At 44.9% G+C, this 26127-nt stretch overlaps 1 protein-coding gene across 13 annotated transcripts in view; it reads left to right on the forward strand.

The window, feature by feature from the left end:
* Positions 1-26127, forward strand: part of RBFOX1 (RNA binding fox-1 homolog 1) — a 1671014-nt gene that overhangs the window by 613085 nt on the left and 1031802 nt on the right. For all 13 annotated transcript variants that reach the window (XM_043914258.1, XM_043914265.1, XM_043914257.1 and 10 more), the window contains one exon: positions 2147-2194. In XM_043914258.1, coding sequence (XP_043770193.1) covers positions 2147-2194 — 48 coding nt within the window. The remainder of the gene's footprint in view (positions 1-2146; positions 2195-26127) is intronic.

Below are 26127 nucleotides of genomic sequence, written 5' to 3' on the forward strand. Positions count from 1 at the left end.
GGCCACAACCAGAGAAGAGCCTGCCTGCAGTGACAAAGATCCAGCAGAGTCAACACTAAAAATAAATAGAGTAAAAGGCAGCTAACACCTGCGCTCTCTTCACAACCTCTGAGTGAAAATGATGAACCGTGGGCAAGGATGTGGCGAGACTGGAACCTTGCTCGTTGCTTGCAGGAGAGTAAAATGTTGCAGCCACTGTGGGAAACCGTATAGCGGCTCCTCAAAGACTTAAGCCTGAGATTAGCATGTAATTCAGCAGTTCAACTTCTGGATGTATACACAAAAGGACTGAAAGCTGGGACTTGAACAGACGTGTGTACACCCATGTTCATAGCAGCGCTATTCACGATAACCAGAATGTGAAGATGACCCCGTGTCTACCCAGGGGATAGAGTAGATAGACAAAATGTGGTCTCTCCATACAGTGGAATATAATCCAGCCTCAAAGAGGAAAGAAGTCCTGAGACATACTACTGCATGGGTGAAGGCGTGATGCTGAGTGAAATATGCCAGTCACTCAGTCGTGTCCAACTCTTTGCCACCCTATGAACTGTAGCCCGCCAGGCTCCTCTGTCCACAGGATTCTCCAGGCAAGAATACTGGAGGGGGTTGATGTACCCTCCTCCAGGGGATCTTCCCAACCCGGGGATCAAACCAACATCTCCTGTATCTGCTGCTTTGGCAGATTGGTTCCTTACCACTAGCGCCATCTGGGAAGCCTTCGAAATAAGAACAAAAGTAACTCTGGGTGGTTCCTTACCGATGTCACCTCCCACTATTTCCCTAACATGCTTCCCTCCAGCCACAGAGACCTCCCACCTCTTGACCTTGTCCGCCCCATTGCCCCCTTAGGGCCTCTGCGCATGTTCTTTCCTCTTCTGAGATACTCTTTCCCAGATGGCCACAAGCATGGCTCATCCCCCAGCTGCCTTCAAGCCTTTATTCAGTTGCCAGTTCTCTTCAAATTTAAAATCTTACTCCTTTACCCTCAGCATTTCCCACTCCCTACATGCTCCGTTACTAAGTCGTGTCCAGCTCTTTGTGACCCCCTGGACTGTAGCTCCCCAGGCTCCTCTGTCCATGGGATTTTCCAGGCAAGAATACTGGAGTGTGTTGACATTTCCTCTTCCAGCGATCTTCCCAACCGAGGGATCAAACTCCATCCCCTTCTCCCTGCTTTATTTCTCTTTGTGGAACATTTCCTCTTCTAAAACATCAAACATTATTGATGTTTCTTTTCTGCTTTCTGTCTTTTCCAGCAAAATGTGAGCATCATTAGGGCAGGACCTTCCTGTGTTTTGTATGTTGGGTCTTCCATGCCTAGAGCAAGACTTGGCAAGAAATAGGTGCTGAATGTATATCTTTTGAATGAGTAAATGAGTATCACAATTGCTTGTGTATGTGCCGTTTTGTGTAACTTGGGAGTTCCTTGAGGGCTGAAACCATGTTTTTTTTCTTGTCACCTTTACATGCCAAAGCAACAAGAAAAATGCATAAGAAGTAGGTATGTGACAAATATAGATGAATAGAAGGATGGTAGTTAGATGGATGGATGGATGGATGCTGGATTGTGGATGGATGCATGATGGATGGGTGATGGATGGATAATGGATGTATGAATGGATGGTGGATGGATGGATGGATGACAGATGATGGACCAGTTGGATGGATGACTGGACAGATGGATGGATGGATGCATGGATGGATGGATGGAAGGAGGGATAAAAACAGACAGTGATGATTTTGAGTTGAAGAAAGCTGGATTTGACTGTCCCAAATCTGGAGTGGGCAAGAGACACTAATTCCCACTAAGGGCAATCTCTGCTGATATAAGGAAAGGTGTCTGAGGTGGGAGCATCATTTTATGAGCCATCCATTTCCCTTTGCTGTGACTTCTGATCCATAACTTTGCCTTCACCCCACATCTGCATGCAGTAAAGCTTAGCTATGGCATCCATATGTCTCTAATGCAAACAGCAGGGCATATACTTCTAAAAAGCGCTATAAAGGGCAATGGCTCGAGAAACAACCGTCAGGAGCATGAGCTTTTTATTATTTTAAAGGGCATTTCAACGACACCGCTGAACATTTTCTGACCATAAGTCTGACTCCTGTCCTCTCTCTCTTTCTTTTCTCCTCCTCTCAGGATATCAAAGCAGACTGCAATACTTGTGTGGAAATAGAGGACAGAAAGGTAAGTCTATATTTTTCATCCTTTTGGTTTCAAGCAAAACAAGATCTCTGTGATTTAAACCCAAGTGTTGAAGGTATGCCTTGCTGGAAGACGGCTTGCAAAGGTGATTCACGTGCTGGTTTTAGACACTTAAAGCCAATCGCGTTTTAAAACTATTGTTTTTTTTTTTTTTCTTTGCAATCTGAGTTAGATCTGACAAGTTCACTGAAGACTGTGTAATGTAATTACGTGTTAAAAAATTGTGTTGATTTTTATTTTAGTCATTGCTTCTTTTCAGGAAAATAGCTCGTCTATCCTTAACTCATTTCACATTTTAGTTGAGTATTTTGGTTGATTATTATGTGTAATATGCTATATATGATACAGAATTATAGAGCATTGCATATATAGTAGAAGAAAGTATATTCTTGGGCTTTTTAGGGTGTGCCTCTGAAAATAAATATATCTGATTTATAGGTAAATATATGTATATATGTATATATATCTGATCTATACATTTTGGCTTGGAAAAGAGCCTGTACTGATTCCTATTATGACATAGTCACATGAGCAGTGACTTTCTACGGTATAAACTTATTCTCCTGATGTTTTGTGGGGCCGTGCAGGAAAGGGAGGTCATTTGCTTTGTATCTTAGAGTTTTCCCCCCATTTATCTTCTTGTTTCACTGTGTGGACCCGCTCAGGACAGGCAACCACTAGACAGTTGTTCTTTCCTTTGATATTTTCGGTCTCCTTTTATTGACAAGAGTTCACAGAAGTTTCCATGGAGGAGTGCGTCCAAGCAGATCAAATTTTACCTTTAATGCCTTGGATTAAAAATAAAAAAGGTCAAGTAACTGGATTGAGGGTCCATATCTCTTGGCTACTTTTGACACCGTTCTACAATTTTGAAAGATACTTCTCTCTGCGACTGTATCATGATTGTTGAAGGCAGTTATTATTTCAAGCAGAGGTTTTCAGCCCTGATTTTGTGCTAGCTCAGTCATCTGCTGATTAATAAGGTAGTGAGGACTTCTCAAAACAAAATTTGCTTTTATAGAAGACAGGCACCATGCATTATCTTAAAGAGGGTTAATCTCCATACTTTGAAAGGAGTGATGATACCGTAGCTTAAATTTGAGCCTGATGATCTGAGCTGAGTTCCAGTTGAGTCTTGTCTAGTTTGCAGGCAAAGGTGTTACAATTCATATTGGCATTTGCTGCATGTTGACAAACCGGTGTGTCTGCCGGCGTGCCTGTTGTGAGTTGGGCAAATGGAATTTAGGTGGAAGAGGTGTTCCCCGTTTTTTTTTTTTTTAATATGTTCCCAGGGACTCTGCTCACCACATGAGAGAGCATGTTTCCTGCCCTGCTTCCAAAGTTCAGGATCGCTTCCTTGGGATTTATTTACTTAGTTATTTATTTTGCCTGGGCTGGGTCTTCGTTGCTGCGCCTGGGCTTTCTCTGGTTGTGGCCAGTGGGGGCTGCTGCCCCTTCGGTGTGAAGGCTTCTCATGCACCGGCTTCTCTCGTGGAGCAGGGGCTCTAGAGTGCAGACTCCGTAGCTGTGGGGCATGGGCTTAGCTGCCCGGAAGCATGTGGAATCTTCCCGGACCAGGGATTGAACCTGTGTCCCTTGCATTGGCGGGCGGATTCTTTAAATCACTGGACTACCAGGGAAGTCCTTCCCTTGGATGTTAATGGAATTCATAAACCTGTTTGTGTCTACTTTTTTGGTTTGTTTTTTGTTTTACTTTCTTTGCCAGCCGTGTTGGAAAGATTCCAGAAGGACTGATGCTGTCGAAACAGCATCAGTTCCATCGCCAGCAAGATAAGTGAACAAGGAGGATAACCTCTGGGGGCCGTGTAAGCTGGTCGCACACTCCACTCCAGCAGCCAAACCGCCTTTGGCTCACGGTTCATGACGATAGTGCTCCCCACGTCCATGGGTGCTCTCTAGTGGTGACTGGTGGGAAGAAGTCAGAGGCGATCATTCTGTGTGTAACTTCAGCTGTTCTCAAAGAAGCGTATCAGACTCACACGCACACACTGAAGTTCCTCTTCCCTGTCACGGGCAGTTGAGTTGAGTCGGGCACTTCATGAAGCCTCGTGTCTGGAGGGCTCGCCTGCTGTTTTCCAGCCCTGACCACACGTGACTGCTGCTGAAAGAGAGGGGTCCGGCTGCTTGCCATTCTAAAGCCAATAAAGAGGCGCGGTTGGTGGAAAGAAAGGTTTGCTTTATTTCAAGGACGGCAGCTGGCGGGGCGGGGGGTGAGGGTGGACGCATGCCCAAAGGCCAGCTCCTCGGGGACGATCAGTGGGCAGGACCTTTTAAAGGGGAGTTTTGGGGTCCATATGCAGAGAGGGGGAGGTAAAGTCAGAAATAGTACAGTCAGCCCTGACAGTCAGTCCTCTTGAAATGGGTCCGGCGGTGGCTGTGTCATCGCGATTGTTTCAGGTTAGTCTTCAGTTCCAGCGCCAGTTTGTTCCCATTTCCTGGAGGCCAGTTCTCAAAATTATGGCGACTCCTATCATGGCTGCACATTGGTTATCAGGTAGTTAACTTTTTCCGCCAGGTGGGGGTTTCAGTATCTGCAAAACCGCTCACAGGTCATGACTCAGTATTATTTTCTGCCCTTGAGAAGGAACTAAAGGTCCTTGACTCTGCTTAATGACAAACTCGTATTGTTTGGTCCTGTTTGACTGTTTTCCTTTGCTTCTGCCTTTTCTCACTTCTCTGATTAAATGTATTCTTTGACTAAAGTTGTTCTGCAGACAAAAAGTAGGTGGAGGACATGGGAGGGAGGGTCCATAAGGCCCTGCTGTGTTTCGTGATGACACGTGAATTCACTAAACCTTTGACTGTATTCAACTGGTGGTGACTCCTAGCAACACACCCACCACCATGCCTTCTTCCACCTTTTGCCGTCTTACACTCTCATGGCATTTTACTCCCTTTGTTCAAGAGAAGAATTTTTCTTTTTTCTTCCTCTGAGTGCTGTTCTGATTTTTTTATTTTTATTTTTTTTAATGTTTGTGAGTCTCACATCAGGGCTGTCCCTTCTCTGGATGTCCTAATGTGGTTGGAAGTGGGGTGAGATGCAGAAGGTAATTCTGCCGCTCAGGGTCCTGTCTCTCAGTGGGAAAGTCGAGGTGAAATTTAGTCCCCCTGGAGGAGGGGTAGTGTCCCCCACCCTCAGGAGAGAAGCGCCAGCCCCAACCCTCCAGCCAGAGATGGGGCGTGAGGTCATGGAGGCAGACGGCTGCCCCGGCATCTAGGATGCCCTGTCTAGGATGCCGTGTGGGTACTTCTGTCACCCTGACGTGTAATTATGAAATTGCACAACTGAAGTGATGACACTCTCTCCTGCATGAGTGTGTGTGTGTGTGTGTGTGTGTGCACGCACACATGCCCGCTCATCCCCCTCTATCCATTCCGAATGCTTCTGGCAAAATCAGTAATTTGATAAAGTGGAATTGAAATGACAGGAGATGACAGAGTTGCCAAAATAATAAGTCAGCCGGCCTCTTAAGAGACAGCCCCTTGGCCCTGGGTGGATTTTTACGAAATGCCGAGAGCTCTGGAGGAGAACTAGCAGCATTTTCTTTGAAGCTCGATTGCCTTTAGTTAGGAAAGCTTAACGTGATACGCATTGGGCTAGATGGCTTCCCAGGAATTGCTTCCTTTTTTCCTTGTCTCCCTTTTCTTTCACCTCCCTTCCTCCTTGGCTACCTCTCCTCCCTATATTCTGTATACAGGGATATATTTGTGTGCTTCCATCTGCGTGTTCGTGTGACATATTGTTGAGTATCTTCTTGACAGAAGAATTTTAGAAAACGGAAGATCTCAAGCCTTCGATAGTGTCTAGTAGGGTCCCTGGGGACTTCCCAGGTGGCTCAGCGGTAATGAATCTACCTGGTAACGCAGGAGATGTGAGTTCGATCCCTGGGTCGGGAAGATCCCCCAGAGGAGGACATGGCAACCCGCTCCGGTATTCTTGCCTGGAGAACCCCAGGGACAGAGGGGCCTGGAGGGCTGCAGTCCGTGGGGTCGCAGAGAGTCAGACACGACTGGGCCACTGAGCGCTAGTTTCGTGTCTCATCCCGTCTCTCCCACTCGGTAGGGCCATTTACCTTGAGATGAGTCATTTTCCCCTTGATCCTAGACCGGATAGAATGATGGGAGATAAATGGTGAGTTTCAAGAGGTGGAGAGAGCCCTCATCTTAATGAAGAGCCATGAAACCACTCTCCCTGGTCTGTACGGTCTGGGCTCCATCTGAGGCTGTTGACAGAAGGAGAGAATCTTTTTTTTTTTTTGCTCTCCATTTCTCAGTTTCTCTGTATCCTAGCCACCTCTTTTCCATCGGCAGACGGTGAGCTAATTGTCTCTTGGAGAAGCCTGCCCGCTTGTTTATGGAGGGATTCATGGTGTGTACTGGAGTGTGGTTTCATTTTCCACTTCTCTTTTGCTTTCTAGCCCAGCCATGAGCAGCGACCCTGAGTCTGGGCCCCGCGCTTGGATGGTTTCCTGGCTGTTTCCTAAAAATCACCCAGAGGATGTCACAGGCAGATCTGAAAAGCTGGTAGATTCTTTTTTTTCCCCCTCTAAGTGGGAAGTGGAGCTCAAAAGATCTCCTCCCACATGTCAGGGCCATGGAGCTAAAACAGGTTTAGCCAAGGTGATGCCAGGTAACGCATTTCTCTGGGTGGCTGCCCGGTCTTGCAAAACCTTCTGCGTTTGACTTTACACAACCTGCGTTGCTGGTGGGAAACGGAGGAGTTTAAGTTCATTTTTATTTGTGGTGTAAAATCCATCTGAATTTCAGTACTATTATGAGGACCAAGGTCCAGGTGATGAGAACAGAAACTGATGGATCAGCCAGGGGGAGAGACTGTCAGGAGAAGATGAGAGCCCATTTGTCAAAGGCTATAAACACCGACAGGGCTTTCTCTCCTCACTTACCGCCTGGCTTGGCGAGGCTACACAGTTTTCCATCTGATACAAAATTGCATGGAAGAAGTTTGAGAGGTCTTCAAAGTTAAGGCGAGTTTCAGATTGGGTCCGAGCAAAGCTGTGCTGCGTGAGTGGTGATGCTCTGGTGCCGCGGTGCGTGCTGGGAGTTTGGAGCATTTCCTGTTTCAATACTTAGCCTGGATCAGGCATCCTGAAGTACCGCCAAATACTGACAACAGCTAATATACCAGGGACCTTCGTTATCCCCATTATACGACGTGAAAACAAGGAAACTCAGAGAGGTTAAAAGATTTGCCCAAGACCACTCAAGCTACATCACAGGCTAGGATGTGAATTCAGAGATTCTCATTTCTGAAGCTGTATTCCTAGCCCTGATGCTATATGTGCCTCGCGCTGTGCGTGCTAAGTCTCTCCAGTCGTGTCTGCCTCTGTGGCCCTATGGACCGTAGCCCGCCAGTCCTCTGTCCATGGGATTCGCCAGACAAGAATCCTGGAGTGGGCTGCCATTTTCTTTTCCAGGGGATCTTCCCAACCCAGAGATCAAACCCATGTCTCTTATGTCTCCTGCATTGGCAAGTAAATTCTTTACCATTAGCACCACCCGGGAAGCTCCACATACCGCCTTACAGACACACTAAAGGGAATTAAATGTGTAAAATACAAGAATAGCCGTTTCCAACTGATGCATTTGTACCTGGACTGGTATCTTCACCCATTGCCAGGTAAATAGTCTAGTCTTCAATCTGGGGCTCCCTTTTGATGCCTACATTTAGCTCTGAGTTATGGTGGAGATTTATCAAAGCCTCGTGAAGCCTGACCTTCTGGAGTGCCCCTGGGACCTGGCCGTGTAACTACCAGGATTTCTTCTGGTCTTGCAGGCAAGAGATGATGGCAGCAGGATGCAGTTCTGGCTTCAGTTTCCAACAGACCTGGTGTGGTTCCTAGTTTTGCTCTTCTCGCAGCATCTGTGCAAGGATTAAAATTTCTGTGCTCACAGCTGGCATTAACAGAGAACCACCATTAAAACCACTTATACTCTGGAGCTGGGACAATGGAAGTGTTAACTGCTCAGTCGTGCCTGACTCTTTGCGACCCATGGACTGTAGCCCGCCTGGCTCCTCTGTCCATGGGATTCTCCAGGCAAGAATCCTGGAGTGGGCTGCCATTTCCTCCTCCAGGGGATGTTCCCGACCCAGGTCTCCTGCGTTGCAGGCGGATTCTTTTTTTTTTTTTTTTTAAATCAATTTATTTATTTTTGGCTGTGCTGTGTCTTCATTGCTGTCTGTGCAGGCTTTCTGTAGTTGCAGCTAGCGGGGGCTACTCTTCCTTGTGGTGTGAGGGCTTCTCATTGGAGTGGCTTCTCTTGTTGAGGAGCACAGTTTCTAGAGCACAGGCTCAGTAGTTGTGGCACACAGGCTTAGTTACTCCGAGGCATGTGGGATCTTCCTGGACCAGGGATCGAACCCGTGTCCCCTGCATTGGCAGGCAGATTCTTATCCTCTAGGCCACTAGGGAAGTCCCTGCAGGCGGATTCTTTACGATCTTAGCCAACAGGGGAGCCCAAAGTCCTGGACTTTAATCCCAGTTCTCTCACGTAGCGACTCCGTGACCTGACCTTGAGAGCCTTTCGTGCTTCGAATCAGAATCCATTTTTCCATCTGTGAACTGGAGATAATAAAATCCACTTGGAACGTTGATTTGAGGCCGTGATAAGATAATACTGCAAAGCCATGTGTATAGTGCCTGGCACAGAATGAGAACTGAGTCAGTCGCACCTACTTTTCTCTTTTGTTTTTGCTAGGGTCCACACCCACAGACATTCTGTATCACTGATAATGAGCTGTCTTTAAAGCAGTGAGCCCCCTGGAAGGTGTTATGGGGGCTCAGAGAAATGGGCAGCCTGTAGGACCTAGTCGACCTTGGGAATGTTTTACAGAAGAAGAGATGCTTGGCTGAAGTCAGGAAATAACGAAGTCACCTGTGCTGTATCCAGGCAGGAATCACACATTAGTGAAGTGAGACAGAGGGTAATTGTAGGGGAAAACAGTAAACCCCTTCCATCCAAGCGAGTTCCATTCTGAGAGTGTGTTCGTAAGTCCAATTTATTTGCCAGTCCAACAAAGTTGGGCTTCCCTGAGAGCTCAGTTGGTAAGGAATCTGCCTGCAATGCAGGAGACTCTGGTTCGATTCCTGGGTCAGGAAGATCCCCTGGAGAAAGGATAGGCTATCCATTCCAGTATTCTTAGGCTTCCCTTGTGGCTCAGCTGGTAAAGAATCTGCCTGCAATGCTGGAGACCTGGGTTCCATCCCTGGGTTGGGAAGATCCCTGGAGAAGGGAAAGGCTACCCACTCCAGTATTCTGGCCTGGAGAATTCCATGGACTGTATAGCCCATGGGGTCTCAAAGAGCCGGACACTACTGAGCGACTTTCACTTCACTATTTCCAACAAAGTTAGCCTAAGTCCCCAACTAACATGATTGACTATATAGTACTGTACTGTTATAGGTTTATAATACTTTTCACACAAATAATACATAAAAAAGCAAACACAAAAAATAAGGAAACATTTTTAATCATATAATACAGTATCTTGAAAAATACAGTAGTCTAGTCCAAGAGCTGGCACACCGGGGTTGGAATCGAGTGAACAGGCAAGAAAAGTTACTGCCTGGAGGAGGGAGGGGAGTGGGAGATGGCAGAGCTGAAGGACCGTCAGCAACATGGGAGAGGGCGGTGCGATTTCACTCACTCCTGACGCTGATGAAACACCCGTTCGCGTCTTTGAAAGTCTGCAACTTGAAGGCCCGTATGTAGGGGGCTGACTGCATGGCGTGTCGGGCGGCCTTGAACTTAAGAGCAGGGGCCCCCTGCGTGGGGGCTACTGTGCCGGGAGGGCGTGTTCAGTTCTGTCTCTTTCTCAGCCAGTTTGGAAATCTGGGTGTTAATATAAGCATCCTACTGAGTTTTGAATCACTGTGCCAACTAGATAAAACATATATTCAGAAAAGAGTCATGAGACTTGCAAGACTTGAAATGTACAAGTTGAGTCTCATGGATGAGGAAGAGGTCTGGTGTGTGTAATGCCCCTGGCGGGCAGTGTCTGCTGAAGGCTGTCTTGGCAGAGTGGACAGCAGAGACGAAGACACAGAGGTGGAGAAGAAGGTGACATCTTTAGGGGAGATCAGGGTCCAATGTGCATCTCCAAGAGTGGCCAGAAGGGAGACTGGCTCAGTGAGTAGGTAGAGTGTCAAGGAGAGTGTTGTTTATTACACCGGTGGACTAGGGCCTTGCGTCCATCTCCCTCCCAGTGAAAGAGAGAGTAAGGGAGGGCATGGCCTTGCTGAATGGGGGCAGAATTATACGGCACCAAGGAGGTAGTTGAAGCTTTGGGTGGCTAACTCAGCCAAAGAGGGAGCCATGAGGGAGAAAGGAGAGAGAGGGGACAGAATACAGAGATGGACCCGCGGAGACTGGCCCTGGCCAGGTGCGGGTATGCAGGGGATGAAGGCTTTGATTAGAACAAGCTGATATCAGCCAGGACCCTGAAAAAAAAATAGTGGGTCTGGGTGGAATGCCAGGTGACCTCCTTTAAAAGATGTTTGGTAGGGACTTTGCTGGTGGTCCAGTAGTTAAGACTTCGAGCTTTTCCAATGAAGGGAGCATGGGTTCATTCCCTGTTTGGGAAACTAAGATCCCACATGCTGTGGGGTGCAGAGGACCCCCACCCACAAGAAACAGAAACAAACAAAAACCGGTTAAAGATGTTTGGCCAAGGAAGACCATGTTTCCTGAGGTCCAGCATTGCCCAAGTGTGACGTTCAGATTTCAGATGATGGATGGTGGGGTCTGCAGATCGGATCACTTAGTGAAGGAATGATGCCGTTGTTCTCCTGGCAGTTATTTCTCAGACCTTGGGTTTACATCAAGGAGACATAGTTTGGAGTCTTGTTTGCTTTTTGTTTGTTTCTGTAACAAACACAAATACCCGGGCACATTTGTTATTCTACTTTTTTAACTGAGAGACCCATAACCCTTGACAAACAATTCTATCGATACTATGTAGCTATAATTTAGTGATTGTTTTACTTTTGACTGAGGGTTACATTCTTTCTCTGACAAAGGATCCTGCTCTGTCCTTTTATGTCAGTAAGCTATTTTTAAAACAATCTACTTACAGTTTTTAAAAGTATTCTTTAATCTGTTAAGGACACAATGATTGAGTTCATTTAATGAAAATCAGATGCATAAAGGAAAAGTTTGCATATGGATTACAAATATCATTTGTATTTGTCTCACCAAGATCTAGTGAGACACCATTTTCTAATGGTGGGTTTGCAGTCAAGGAAGAAGTTTGGGTTTGCCTTTGGGTTGTTTCAAACTCTACTCGCCTGCAAGGCGACCAGAAACAGGCAAGGATGGAATTGGGGGTCCAGGCTGGAGTGCAGACAAAAGGGCATGGGTCTTAACTACTAGAGCCACACAGGAGATGAAGAGAATGGTCTGGACTTTGAGAGAGTTTATCAACCCTACTCACGTGTTTTGGTGATACTGAACCACGGGTCATGGATGGCTTCACCCAGGAACATGTCAGAATCTGCTCAGCTGAAATCTCTATCTACTATTGGCTGCCATGAGGAGTAAGGGAGTTGATCAACATGGACAATAAATTAATCTCCTGGATTTCAGAGGCTTAGATGCCAGTGAGGTTGAAAATGAACCCAGAAGTGTCACCAGGGTTGGTTTTCTTTTAGCAGTGCTATTTCGCTGTAGGGGTGGGAGGGGATTAGTCCTCTGGGCTCTGACAGGCAGAACAAAGACAGAGGGAAAGGCATGCTCCTTACCCAGAGGGGCTCTCCCAGAATGAGAAGCAGTCATGGAAGAGTTTCTCATTAAAGACGGAAATGAGATCCTCAAGGCAGAGAGGAGCAAAGCCTGCTGCAGTGAGTGCCATTTGGCGAGACTCACAGAATGTGTCTGGAGATTGTATTTCTTTTCTGCTCCAAACGTCCTTTGTTGAAGGCTGATGGCATGTATGCGTTACACGGGAAGATACTCCAGGATGCCCCAAAGCTGTGGGAATGAACATTACAGCATCCCCAGGGATTGATAATTTGAGTTGCAATTGAAGAGGGACAAAAGGTAGAGACTCCTGGGTGGGGTGCAGAGATGGAGGTTTGTGGGAAGAAGCATGACAAGTCTTAAGAAGTGGATAGAGGCCTGTGGCTTGAGAGGGGGCTGGAAAGCAACCATGGACCAGGCACTGAAAGCCTTAGACACACGGGGATGTTTGTCCTTTATTCGAGAAAGATGCCTGTTGTATCTGGAAGGGGATCGGATGGTGTGAAAGGATCAGATGCAGAGACACAGTGCCCTGACCCTGTGGGGTCTCCTTGCTCACAGCTTATGCATGAGCGCTGAGGCCTCTGCTGGTCAGCCCTGGCCGCGCTGGTCTCTGGCCAAGGAGTGGGGCCGTGTCCTCTGACACCAGCGGAGACTTGACCTCTGTGGCTTGGCTTTTCTCTTGCGCCACCTCCTGCATCTTATGCCTCATACTCAAAACTCGGAGTCTTCTTCAGATTATGAGCTCTTTTTCCTCTTGGGCGAGGATCTCTTTCCAAACGAGTCTGCAGCCGCTCGCCAGCTGTGGTTGGTTTGGCAGAGCTTGGCGCTCACTCTTGTTCCCACCATCTCCTGCTGAAGAATGCCTTCAGGGCAGGCATGCTAACACGGGTCAGCATCACTCTCATTCAGGGACTCAGCTCCTTTGCTCAGCATGGATTTGTGGCCAAGATCTGGGTGAGACTTGATGTGCCCACTACAAGTAGACCCTGCATTGTTCTTGCTGTCTGCTGGAGACAAAAGTTGAGTTAGATGTGGAGTCCGCCAACATCAGTTTTACTTAAACTTGGGGACCAGCCAAAAGAAGGGATGATAAACCTCCGTGTCTTTAGTTGTATGTTCAGAACCTCACAGAGGAGAGGATGGAAATGAACTTTGGAGAAGAACCTCCTCTAAAAATGGTGGAGGGGGGTGGCTGCCAACAGATCTTTTGCATTTTTGTTCACTTCTATATAATTTACTTCAAAAGACAATGTTGTAGTGACTGCAAAAGTGTAACAGAGGAGTTTTCTAGGTGATAGAACTGCTTTGAATTCTGATTTTCTGGTTATTAAATGAATCTATGTATGTGTTAAAATCCAAGTAGCTGCACACCAAAATATGTCTTGCATCAAATTTTGCTGCGTGACAATTTTAAAATGGAGGAAAGCTGGGAAAAGTGGAATGATAAATAAGAAGAGAATGGCATCATGGAGGGGATTTTTGCAGAAAGAGCAAGGCGCATGTTCTTCTGTTAGTTTAATGCCACGATTTTGAGTGCTTTGCACTTCAGATCTTCTATTGGAATCCTCAGATTTGAGGGCAGTGGTGGTTTCTGTCATCTTTTATATGATAAACAGAAGAGTGTCAAATAGAAATTATGATTGTACTTTATAAAAGATTTCTGGTATTGCTTCTCGGCCTTTTGGCTAAGTGTTAATCGTTCAGCCATGTCTATCTCTTTGTGACCCCATGGTCTGTAGCCTGCCAGGCTCCTCTGTCCATCGGATCCTCCAGGCAAGAATACCAGAGTGGGTAGCCATTCCCTTTTCCAGATGATCTTCCTGACCCATCCTGTGTCTCCTGAACTGCAGGCAGATTCTTTACTGTCTGAGCCACCAGGGCCTAAGATCAAGTATAAAGTTCATGGTAAATGAACAAACTATATCAGTAAAAAGATCGATCTTTTTCCTTTGTGAATTAAAAACAATGATGTAAGTACAAAAGAGTTTTGGAATCAAATAGATCCTGGTTCTGCTCTTTGCTTGTTGCAAGATCTCAGAAATGTAACCGTAGCTTTCTCATCCCCAGTCACACCCTTGGGAAAATGGGGATAGGTCATGCATGCTATGTGTGGATTATTATTGAGGACTCAATAATGAGAACAAATTAATGTTAATATAATAATATTAATCAGGACATCTTCTGTTGCATAATAGAAAGTCAAGTTGAACCAGTTTAAAGAGAAAGAAAAGATAGTCATTGGGTCCTATGACAGTCAAATTGGGCTCTCTTCTGGTATTACTCATCTTGGGGTCTAAACTTCAAATGAGGTTACCACGGAAAGAAAACTTCTTTTCCAACAGTGTCAGTACAGCCCCTGAGAAATGCTTATTGGCTTCACACCAGTCCCTTAGTGTGTTGGGGTAGAGCAGATTAGGGCTATCTGGTGGCTCAGATGATAAAGAATTTCCTTGCAGTGTCAGAGATCTGGGTTCGATCCCTGGGTCGGTAAGATCCCCTGGAGAAGGGCATGGCAATCCACTCTAGTATTCTTGCCTGGAGAATCCCAGGGACAGAGGAGCCTGGTGGGCTACAGTCCATGGGGTCACAAAGAGTCAGACACGACTGACGTGACTTAGCCCACCCTAGCACCATGTCCCAGAGCTGTAGAAAACAGTCCCCTCCTTGTCCATCTCTCACCCTCAACCAGAAGTAGGATGGGCCCCCTCTGAATGACCTATGTGGACCAAATGTAGAATGAAGTTCCTAAAGGAAACCTGGACTTCTTCTTTTCCAGAAGAGAAGGTGGATAAGAATTGCAACCAGCACAGATAGAGCAGTGACTGGATATGCCAGACACACGTTTTCATGCCTTTCTTAATATGATTGGATCCTTATAAAGATCCTTTAGGATACTACCCCCATTTTACAGACAAGAAAGCTGAGGGAAGGAGGAGGTAACTAATGTGCCAGAGGTCACCTAGGTAGGCAGTTTAGGATGGGATTCAAATCCAGGTGGTCTGCCTTGAGTTCCTAACCATGAGTCTATGCTGCTTCTTCTAGGGCTGCTGTCCAGGAGAGAAAAAAAATAAAAAAGATTAAATTTAAAAAAGCAGACCTTGAACGCATGGCAGGCTCAATGCCTGTCTCACACGTAAATGAAGCTCTGTTTATGAGAATTATTGTTATAGAGTGCTCGGTGGAACAGAAATAGCCCAGGCCAACGCCAACTATATCACAGAATGCACCCCTGCGTTTAATTCCCCCTAACAACTCATCCTGTGGTCTCCTCTCAAGGTCCTCAATGGGTCTGCCCTTCACAATGATCAGAACACTCGTGGTACCAGTCAGCACCTCACTTCCCTGCATGGCTGAGAGTTATTTTTGTCGACAAGAGCTTCTCAACTCCAGGAGGGATCTCTGTGCCTGCCTCTTAGATTCTGTCTGCAGATTAACTGATGCTTTCTCTTTTACTCAACTTTGAAAATGAGATGTTAGCTGTACTTTCCTCTTTCATATATTTCAGGAAAATTCGAAGGTGGTGGTGGGGGGGGAGGTGTTAAAAATGGGAAGCGCTTCTCAAATGGATGTGGGGAGGAGTTAAACCAGCCTCCGATGGGCTGGGAACCTGGATGACACAGGATGGGCGGTGCTGGGCGTGCCTCTCAGTAGCATTCTGGGCTGAGAAGTGACCCAGCGCTGTGAAAAGCTAGAGATGTGTATCAGGCTATTTGTCTGATATGTACCTTCTGGCTTCAGAAGTTTATCTGAAGAATTGCAGGTATAAACGCAGGGGCTGAGAGCTTTCGCTTGGGATTTTCAAAGCGCTGGGTTCAAACCCCAGTTTGGCCACTTCCTGGTTATCTAACCTCTCAGAAGCTCAAGTTCTCAGCTAAACAAAGAGGATATGAGAAACTGCTTTCTGGGGGTGGTGGTGGAAGTCAGTGAGCTAATATACTTAGAGGACTTAGCATCCTGGCTGGGTGCAGAATTCAGTGAAAGCAAGTTGGCCTTCTTTTGCATTTTTTTTTAAATTGGGATACAGTTGGTTTACAGTGTGGTACAGCACAGTGAATCAGCTCGAAGTACGCATACATCCCCTGCTTCTTAGGCCTCCCTCCCCCGCCATCCCACCCCTCTAGGTCATCACAGAACCCTGAGCTGAGCTCTCCCTGTTTATAGCAGGTTCCTACTAGCTATCTATCTTAGCCATGGTAGTGTAATATGAGCGCTTCTCAGGTCGCTCGGTGGTAAAGAACCCATCTGCTAATGCAGTAGTCACAGGAGACGCAGGTTCAGTCTCTGGGTCAGGGAGACCCCCTGGAGAAGGACGTGGCAACCCACTCCAGTATTCTTGCCTGGAGAATCCCGTGGATAGAGGAGCCTGGCGGGTTAAAGTCCACGGGGTCACAGAGAGTCAGACATGACTGAGCACTCACCGCAGGAGTAGTGTATATATGTGAGTTCCAGCCTCCCAGTCCATCCCCCACGTCCACATGTCCATTCTTTATGTCTTCCTGCTCTGCAGAGAGGTTCATCAGTACCGTTTTTCTAGATTCCACATATATGCATTAACATATGATGCTTGTTTTCTGACTTAACTGTGTTCTGTATGACAGTCTCTCTGTCCCTCCGTGTCTCTGCAAATGGCACAGTTGCATTCCTTTTTATGGCTGAGTAATATTCCATTGTATAGATGTGTCACATCTTACTGCTGCATTCTTAGATTTGCTTTCCTCCTACTCTTCCTTTAATCCCTGTCTCGGTCTCCTAGATCTCTGGTAGGATCAGACAAGTTTCATCTAGGGCCAGGTAAATAAATAGCCAAGCTAATGACAAAGCTTCAACTAGATACCAGCTCCCCAGTGGGTTTTCTGTACCCTATAGGTACTTATCAATCTGGGTGAAAGTGCTTAGAGAAGGGTTGGAAAGCCCAGCGGAAGGGACACAGCCAACGACTGGAAACTTATTTAATCTCTGGTGTCAACTCAGATTGATTGATAGTGGCTGCGTAGAATGCTGCTGATGAGGAGTCCAAATAGTAGGTTCTACCAGACGGAGTGCATGATTGATTAGCAATGCCTGCCAAAGGTGAAAGAGTGGGAGTTATAGCACATCACATGTGCCAGGAGGAGATGGCGCTTCGTGGGGAATTTGGCAGCTGATGAATGAAACATACACCATTGCTCTGTATTTAAGCCCAAAGATGAAGAGAACGTAGACACTTAGTGCTTTTATGACTTTCACTGCTTGATCTTGTTTTTGAGTATGTCTGTTTCTCTTGTTATCTTCTAGACTTGCAGTCCATTGAGGCTCAAACATTTTTATAGATAGTACATGGCTTAAAAACAATTCAGCATATAAGAGCTTTCTTTTAAAAATAATTTTAAACTTCTTAGCTTATATTGTGCTTCCGTGGTGGCTCAGACAATAAAGAATCTGCCTGCAATGTGGGAGACCCAGGCTCGATCCAACCTGGGTTGGGAGGAGAAGGGAATGGCTACCCACTCTAGTATTCTTGCTTGGAGAGTCCCATGGATAGAGGAGCCCGGTGGGCTGCAGTCCATGGGGTCACACAGAGTGGGACATGACTGAAGCGACTTAGCATGCACACATTTTATCTTGGAGTATAGCTGATTAGCTATGTTGTGATAGATCCAGGTGGATAACAAGGGGACTCAGCCATGCATACACATGTATCCCTGAATCCCCTAAACTCCCCTCCCATCCAGATTGTCACATATTGTTGTGCAGAGTTCCATGTGGTCCTTGTTGGCTGTTTGTTTTAAATACAGTAGTGTGTACGTGTCCATCCCAAACTCCCTAATTATCCCTTCCCCCCATCTTTCCCCTCTGGTAACCGTAGCAGAAACTAATTTTTATAAGAGCTTTCTATCAGGCATGTGTAACCACACTTTTCTTGGCCCCTGAGAAACCTACTCTATTGATTACATTTTGGTGGTAATTTACCTGACTTCACTCTGAGATGGGCAGGGTTACATTTTTGATCCCTTGATTCTACAAGTGTGATTTATCACTAATGATATTTGTCATCTCTTTGCAATTCTGTATTAATTGGGACTGAATTGCTTACATTTTAATACCATTAATGAAAGCTATTATTATTTGTCATTTACTTAGAAGAGGCAAGTCTATTCTTTGGTGTAATTTTTAGTAATACTTCTTTTAAGCTCTGAATTAAAACGCATTTAGGAAACAATTAAGTGCAGAGCTAGTGTTCTAGGATAGTTCTGTCATCTCTTCTTAAAAAAAAAAATGACCATCAGCTTTTTTAGTGATGAGTGGAGTGAACGTTAGTTAATTTCTTTCTCTTCAGTTGGTTTGTTTTATCATCTCACTTTGTGATGTGTGATTGGGCGACTTCATGCTTGAGATAGAAAGCACGCCCTGTCTCAATGTGATTTATATTGTCCCAGCACTTTTGCACAGTTCAGCTGAAATTTTCTTCATGTTCATCAAGGTCAGAAAACCCGGGGATTATGCCATCCATCTCGGCCTCGAGAGGACTGCAATAATTTTTTATGGTACTTGATGTAATAGCAACAGAATTCAAAGACAGGGGTGGCTAAAACATGCACACACGTGTGTGGACACATATAGACACACACAGTCCAATGCACGTTTTATGTGGAGGTCTGGTCAGTTACTAAGGCTTTTTGTGTGTGTCCTGATTACAGGTTTGCTGTCTTTGTTCAGGCACTAAGTCGTGTCTGACTCTTTGGGACCCCATGAGCTGCAGCACACCAGGCTTCCCTGTCCTTCACTTAGAATTTGTTGACGTCATCACGAACGCATCATCTTTTACTGTAGCCATTGCAAACTAAAAGCTATCAGAAGCTGCAGATCGGCCAGAGGTTTTTCCTACTTTCTTTCTTTTTTTAAATAATTTTATGTATTTGTTTACTTTGGCTGAGCTGGGTTTCCATTGCTTCCTGGGCTTTTTTCTAGTCGAGGCAAGTGGGGACCACTGTGTCGTTTGGGCGTGCAGGCTTCTCATTGCAGTGACTTCCCTTGTGGAGCATGGGCTCTGGAGCCCAGCTCAGCAGTTGTGGTGCTCCGGCTTAGCTGCCCATGTGGGATCTTCTGGTACCAGGGATCAAACCCGTGTCTCCTGCATTGGCAGGTGGATTCTTTATCACTCAGCCACCAGGGAAGCCCAACTATTTTCTTTATGACCTAAAGGTTTTCTGGGTGGATTGGCTGACAGATCCTTGAGAACAGATCAGGTCTCCAACTCAAGACTGGCTTTGGGTTAAGGGAGCAAATGTCCAGAGCAGATCCTTGTCGTGAGCCGGGCTCGCAGACTTTAACTCAGCCAGGGAGACTGACGGTTCTTCTTAGTCTCCTGATCCAGTGAAACCGCCAGTGTCCACAGTCCACAGAGAATCAAGTCCAAAGAGTCATTGAAAACTTCCAAGTGCATCTTTGCATCCCCCTAAAATAGCACCCTAACTTGCAACAAGGGAAAAACTATAATTTGTAGTTTGATCTATTTGGATTGAGTTTTTATGTTGATCCAATGTATCAGTTCGTAAACCGACAGATATTAATGCTGCCCTGATGATTGGAGCATTTTCATGGAGAAATAGTGAAAGCTGTAATTGATCATTAAGGAACTAATAAAAATTCACACCAAGGAAATTATAAGTGGAATCAAACACAGTAAACACATGTCCTTGATAGCTGTATGAAAATGCACATTACAGCCACTGTGAAACACTCATTTCTATGTACTACGTTAGTCACATAACATAGAATACGAATTTTACCTCTTCCCATACTTGGGTTGCAGTGAAATTGACTCCCATTTTCTTCACTGATTGTGCTATAGTTTGATGGAAATCATTTAAAAGTCACAGGACACAGACCTGTGGTGAAGCGTGCAGATAATTATTCCTTGGGCTCAATCTGACTCCTGTGAATTATGCCAACTTAGTAGGAAGAAAAACCATCACTGTTCTTTTATTTGCAATGTCAGAAGATTGGCATCCTAAATGTCTGATGCTAAGGTGATGACTTACTCTGTTGCATATAGAACATAGTGGAATGTTCTGTAGTCATTAAAAAGGGCGAATGTGCTTGTATCAGAGACCTCTGGAATAATAATAGATGTAAGGTAGTCTGTGTTTGTGATTATGTATAAAGTTTGCATGAGAAAAAAAATATTTGTTTTCATATTCATAGTTTGTGATCTAATAATTAGAAAGTAAACCACTGTGATGGTTAACTTTGTGTCTCAGCTTGACTAGCCATAAATGCCCAGATTAAACATCATTCCTGGGTACTTCTAGAAGGTGTTTCCAGATGAATTTAGCATTTGAATCTGCAATCAGTAAATTATTGTTTGATTGCTCCCTCTGGTGTGAGTGAACATCACCCAATCCTTTGAGGACCTGAGTAGGACAAGAGGCAGAGGAAGCAGAAATTTGGTTCTTTTTTCTGCCTTGCTGTTTGAGCTGTGACATCTCATCTCTTCTTCTACTGCCCTTAGGTTAGAATATACATCATCAGCTTCTCTGTTTTTCAGATACATAGACAAATAAATTGAAAAATTCCTTATCTTTTATATATCCACGTGTATAGGATCTACCTAACTATCTACATCATATGTCTGTCTGTCTGTCTATCCATCCATCCGTCCATCCATCCATCTACCTACCTACCTCCCTATCAGCCTATCCTATCCTTTTGGTTCTATTTCCTGGAGTGCCATGACAAATGAAGTCATAATGAAAGGATTGGGAGCGGTCCTTTGGAAGCCATGCAGGATGGAACATAGGAATGAGTTTGGCCATAACCCTTAACCTTTATGCATCTCTGATTCCTCTTCTGTAACAAAATTGATAATGAAACTACCCACTTCTTAAGGTTGTTGTAGGCCTTCTCCATAATGTGTCTCAATAGCCAGTCTCCAGTGCCTGGCCCATGGGAATCACTCAACGCGTAGTTGCTAATAGCAGTCACGTGACTGAAAGCTGTAACAGTGGGGATCATGATAAACAGTCAGTATTCCTGTTGAGAATTAGAATATCACAGATTAAAAAAATAATAATCTCAAAACAAGACACCACAGTCTGTGATGAATGTCTCAGCTGTAATGGTTATCAGGGAGCCAAACGCATGAGCTGGGTTGCCAAGACAACCCCAGGGGGGTGTCTTCTATTTTTTCTTTTTTGCAAAGTGGGGTAGCTTTTACAACACTGTATCTGGTAGCTGCCTGAATCCACTGGGCCACCGTGGATCTGGTTGCAGATTCAAGCAGGGTGAAGTTTTCCAGATGAGTGTGCTCCACTCCCCTGGAGTGGTACCCATTGGGGTTTGCAGCACCTTGAGAAATGGTGGATGGGAAGAAATGGGGGGAGAAGCCTGCCGCAACCTGAGACACAGTGGCCAAGAGGTGAGCAGGGCAGTCACTGGGAGCCCCGAGGAAGACTTGCAGGATGAGAAAGGTTTGGGGACAGTGGCAGCCCACTCCAGTGTTCTTGCCCGGAGAATCCCATGGACAGAGGAGCCTGGCGGGCTGCAGTCCATGAGTCGCAGAGAGTCAGACATGACTGAAACAATTTAGCCTGCATGCAACCACTTGATGATAGTTAACTGTTACAACACTTGACTGGTCACCTGCATAAATTCAAATATATATAAAGACACAGATGTACATGACATGTTTCTATGCAGACTAGAAGTCTTTATTTTGTTACTGTAAGTTCAAAATGGACTTCTTGCCCCAACAGGCTACCTACATGAAAAGATCCCCAAAAAAGTTTTTAATATCCAGCATAAATTAAGAGCTCCATATCCAAAACATCAGGGAGTTAGAATTAAATAAAAATTAAGCCTGGAAGCAGAATAATGACCCAGTGGTTCATTACAGCCTTACATTTTCAATCAAAGATAAAATCTCATTAAAAGTATATCTTTGATTAGGGAGCACATTTGGACCACTCCAAGTTGGATTGCTTTATCCGTAGACATATGAGCCGTGAAATCTTCTTCCCCTCTTTTCTAACTTTAAAGACAGGGAGCTATTTATCTTCTGACATCGTTATAAAGGTTATTAATATTAGGGGAAGACTGAACAGAGACAGTAGAGCTTCTAAAATATCTACCAGTGACTTTTACCTTGTAAAATTAAAGGGCCTATTTTTATAGTCTGTTGTGATTTTAGGGAGGAATTTTTACATATTACTTGACTGATTCATCAGTAGGGAATGGTGCTTAGCCTGTAATCCTGCACTAACCCAATAGAAATAGAATGCAAGGTGCATGTGTAACACCACATTCTCCAACAGTCCTGATGAAAAGGCAAAAAGGAGCAGATGGAGTTCATTTGAATAATATATTTTATTTAGCCTATGTGATAATTTCATTGTAAGATGTAATAAAGTATCAGAATATTTATGGGATCGCTTATATTATCTGTTCTGTTTCACACAACACATCTCAATTCAAGATAGTCTCCTTATGAATTGAGAGGGCAGCCCTGCCACGCGTACACTAACATGTGTAAAACAGATAGTTAGCGGGAAGCTGCTGCGTAACACGGGGAGCTCAGCCTGGTGCTCTGTGATGACCTGGAGGGGTGGGATGGGGCGTGGGAGGCTCAAGAGAGAGGGGATATACACACACACACACACACACACAGAAGGAGACGACAGAGGAAGAGATGGTTGGATGGCATCACCGATTCAATGGACATGAGTTTGAGCAAACTGCAGGAGATGGTGAAGGACAGGGAAGCCTGGCCTGCTGCAGTCCATGGGGTTGCAAAGAGTCGGACACGACTGAGAGACTGAACAAGAGCAATGACTGATTTAAGTTGTTGTACGGCAGAAACCAACACAACTTCGTAAAGAAATTTTCCTCCAATTGAAAAATAAAAAGAAGAGAGATTTCCTAATACTAGGAAGAGAAAGTTAAATCTTGGACACATTTTAAATTCTGGTTATATAATATGTTTAATTGTTCTCTGGCTCTTCTGGGGTAAATTTCAATATCTTGTTTGCAAACTTGATTTTCAGTGATTCCAATTAACTGTATCTCTGATAGCTTCGTTGATAAAGAATCTACATGCAATGCAGGAGACCCCACTTGGATTCCTGGGTCAGGAAGATCCTCTTGAGAAGGGAGAGGCTACCCACTCCAGTATTCTTGGGCTTCCCTTGTGGCCCAGCTGGTAAAGAATCCGCTTGCAATACGGGAGACCTGGGTTCGACCCCTGGGTTGGGAAGATCCCCTGGAGAAGGGAAAGGCCCACGACTGAGCGACTTTCACTTTCACTTTCAAAGAAAGAAAATAGTCTTCTCAGTCCCTAGTAAATCACATGTGGCTTCTGTATGGGGAAACCCAGGTGTCACCCGATCCTGTCTTTTAAAGGAAAGAGAAACCCTAGAGATCTCGTAAACACTCCAATAACAGAAAGAGTGTACGTTTGGAGAAATGATTGTATTCCAAGTTTTCCTTCCATTATGTGCTTTGGGAAACAACACTCTGATGCACAAGATACATTGAACTGATGTCGGACATCCTCAAAGCCCCGTGTGTCTCAGAATAGAGGCTCTGACCAATTGATTTCAAGAAGTGCTTTAAGCCCACTGACCAGGAATAGCTGATGAGGCTCGTTGTGTAGTTCAGACAGGACGGTGGCTAGATTAGCTCTTTATACAGTGCTTCCAAGTGTGGTGACCATTTCCTCCTTCCCAGATGAAGCCATTTTGGGTGGTGCACAGATTTGTCATCGGATATACTTGAATCATAGAGTGAGAAGGTGATTTCCCTTCCAAGCCCATCCCAGTCTCTTAGATGTCAAAAAGAACATCTCTCTATGTTGCTGTGTGTCTCCACCACCTCCCTAACCCTTGCTATTTTTTTTTAATAGAGAGAGCTTTCAGCAGACGAAAATACTGAGCCAGAATTTAACAAATGAGGAACATTGCTGCCTTTTCAACCGATTTAGTCTGATCATCTCCATCCATTCCATTTTGGTATTCAGATAAAACAGTCTCAGATTTTATGAAAGCACAGAAGAGTCAATTTAAAGAAAAATAATAACCTCGTCATTGCCAAGGTGACCCAGGGATAGGGCAGAAATGGTGAAGTTGATGTGTGAATGAACCGATGTTCAGGAAACAAGTGCTCATCTTGTCTTGAGGATGCAAAGTGAAGATTTGTCTTTGTTTGTTTCAGACATTACCATGTTGCTTAATTTCTTGGTCTCGGTTTCCCTGGCCGGTTTCCACAAGTGATGCTCCTTGATCATGGAGGGACATGCAGATATAACACTTGAAATCCTTTGCTACCAATGAGTAAATATTTACAATGGTACCCTCCCTTCTAGGAGGTAGCCTCTTTATCTTTTTTTTTTTTTTTGCTAAGTTCAAATGGATTGAAAATGATGTCATATATTTTGAGTGCATGCATTACTCAAAAATTTTAAATGCTTCAACTAAGCACTGCCAGGAGAAATATCAATAACCTCAGATATGCAGATGACACCACTCTTATGGCAGAAAGCGAAGAGGAACGAAAGACCCTCTTGATGAAAGTGAAAGAGGAGAGTGAAAAAGCTGGCTTAAAACTCAACATTCAAAAAACTAAGATCATGGTGTCTGGTCCCATCACTTCATGGCAAATAGATGGGGAAACAATGGAAACAGTGACAGATTTTATTTTCTTGGGCTGCAAAATCACTGCAGATGGTGACTGCAACCATGAAATTAAAAAATGCTTGCTCCTTGGAAGAAAAACTATGACAAACCTAGACAGCATATTAAAAAGTAGAGACATTACTTTGCTGACCAAAGTCCGCATAGTCAAAGCTATGATTTTTCTAGCAGTCATTTATGGATGTGAGATTTGGACCATAATAAAAACTGAGCACCAAAGAATTGATGCTTTTGAACTGTGGTGTTGGAGAAGACTCTTGAGAGTCCCTTCGACTGCAAGGAGATCCAACCAGTCCATCCTAAAGGAAATCAGTCCTGAATATTCACTGGAAGGACTGATGCTGAAGCTGAAACTTCTTTCTTTGGTCACCTGATGCAAAGAACTGACTCATTGGAAAAGACCCTGATGCTGGGAAAGATTGAAGGCATGAGGAGAAGGGGATGACAGAGGATGAGATGGCTGGATGGCATCACCGACTCGATAGACATGAGTTTGAGCAAACTCCAGGAGTTGGTGATGGACAGGGAGGCCTGGTGTGCTGCAGACCATGGGGTCGCAAAGAGTCAGACACAGCTGAGCAACTGAACTGAAATGAACTGAAGCATGGACTCATCCAAGGTCAAACTCATCATCCACACCAGCTGAGGGGGGCCTGGTGTGTTCTTTGAACAAAAGAAAAAGAAAAGATGAAGTTTTTTTTATATGCAAAGTCCTCCTGTCCTTTCTGGTTTCAAGTTTTCTATGTTAACTCATGCTGGGGAGGCTAAATAAATACCAGAACTTTTTTCATCATAAAAACCATAGTTCCAAGCTGTTTATTTTCTTTCACATGTTTCTGAGCTTTACTCCGTGCTCTCAGAGAGTTTAGGAAAGCAGTATTTTACGCTTTTTCTGCCTGACAAGCAAAGCAGGGTGATGAGTTTAGATTCCTGACTACGATGGAGTTCAACACAGTTTTGCTGCTTCATGGTATGTGGTCTTGAGGAAGTTAACTTGCCTCTTGGAACTGCAGTTTCCTCATCTGTGAAATGGGTTCACAAGAGACCTAGGCTTGTGGTTGATTAAGAGAGAGAGGATAGTGCTTATCATGGAACTGGTCATTTATGCTCACTTACAATTATTCCTACCAGTATCGTTCATTTCTCTGGTTTTTCTTGACCTCCTGTGACTTGAGTTCTATTCTAAAATAACATCATTTGAATTTTTCCCCCTTCTACTTTTCCCACTGAAATTGACCCCTAACAAGCAGTAAGTGACGCTTAACAAGGATCACTGCGGTGGTTATGATTTAAGTTCCTGCGATTCATCTTTGTAAGGCAGAAAAGACGGTAGGCAGCCACCTCTCTTTGCGACCTAGTCATCTGAAAACATTGCGTGCATGCATGCTCAGGCGCTCTAGTCGTGTCCGATTCTTTGCAACCCTGTGGGCTGGTGCCCGCCAGACCCCTCTGCCCCTGGGATTCTCCAGG

This window comes from Cervus elaphus, chromosome 10 (assembly GCF_910594005.1).
Source record: "Cervus elaphus chromosome 10, mCerEla1.1, whole genome shotgun sequence".
Lineage (NCBI taxonomy): Eukaryota > Metazoa > Chordata > Mammalia > Artiodactyla > Cervidae > Cervus > Cervus elaphus.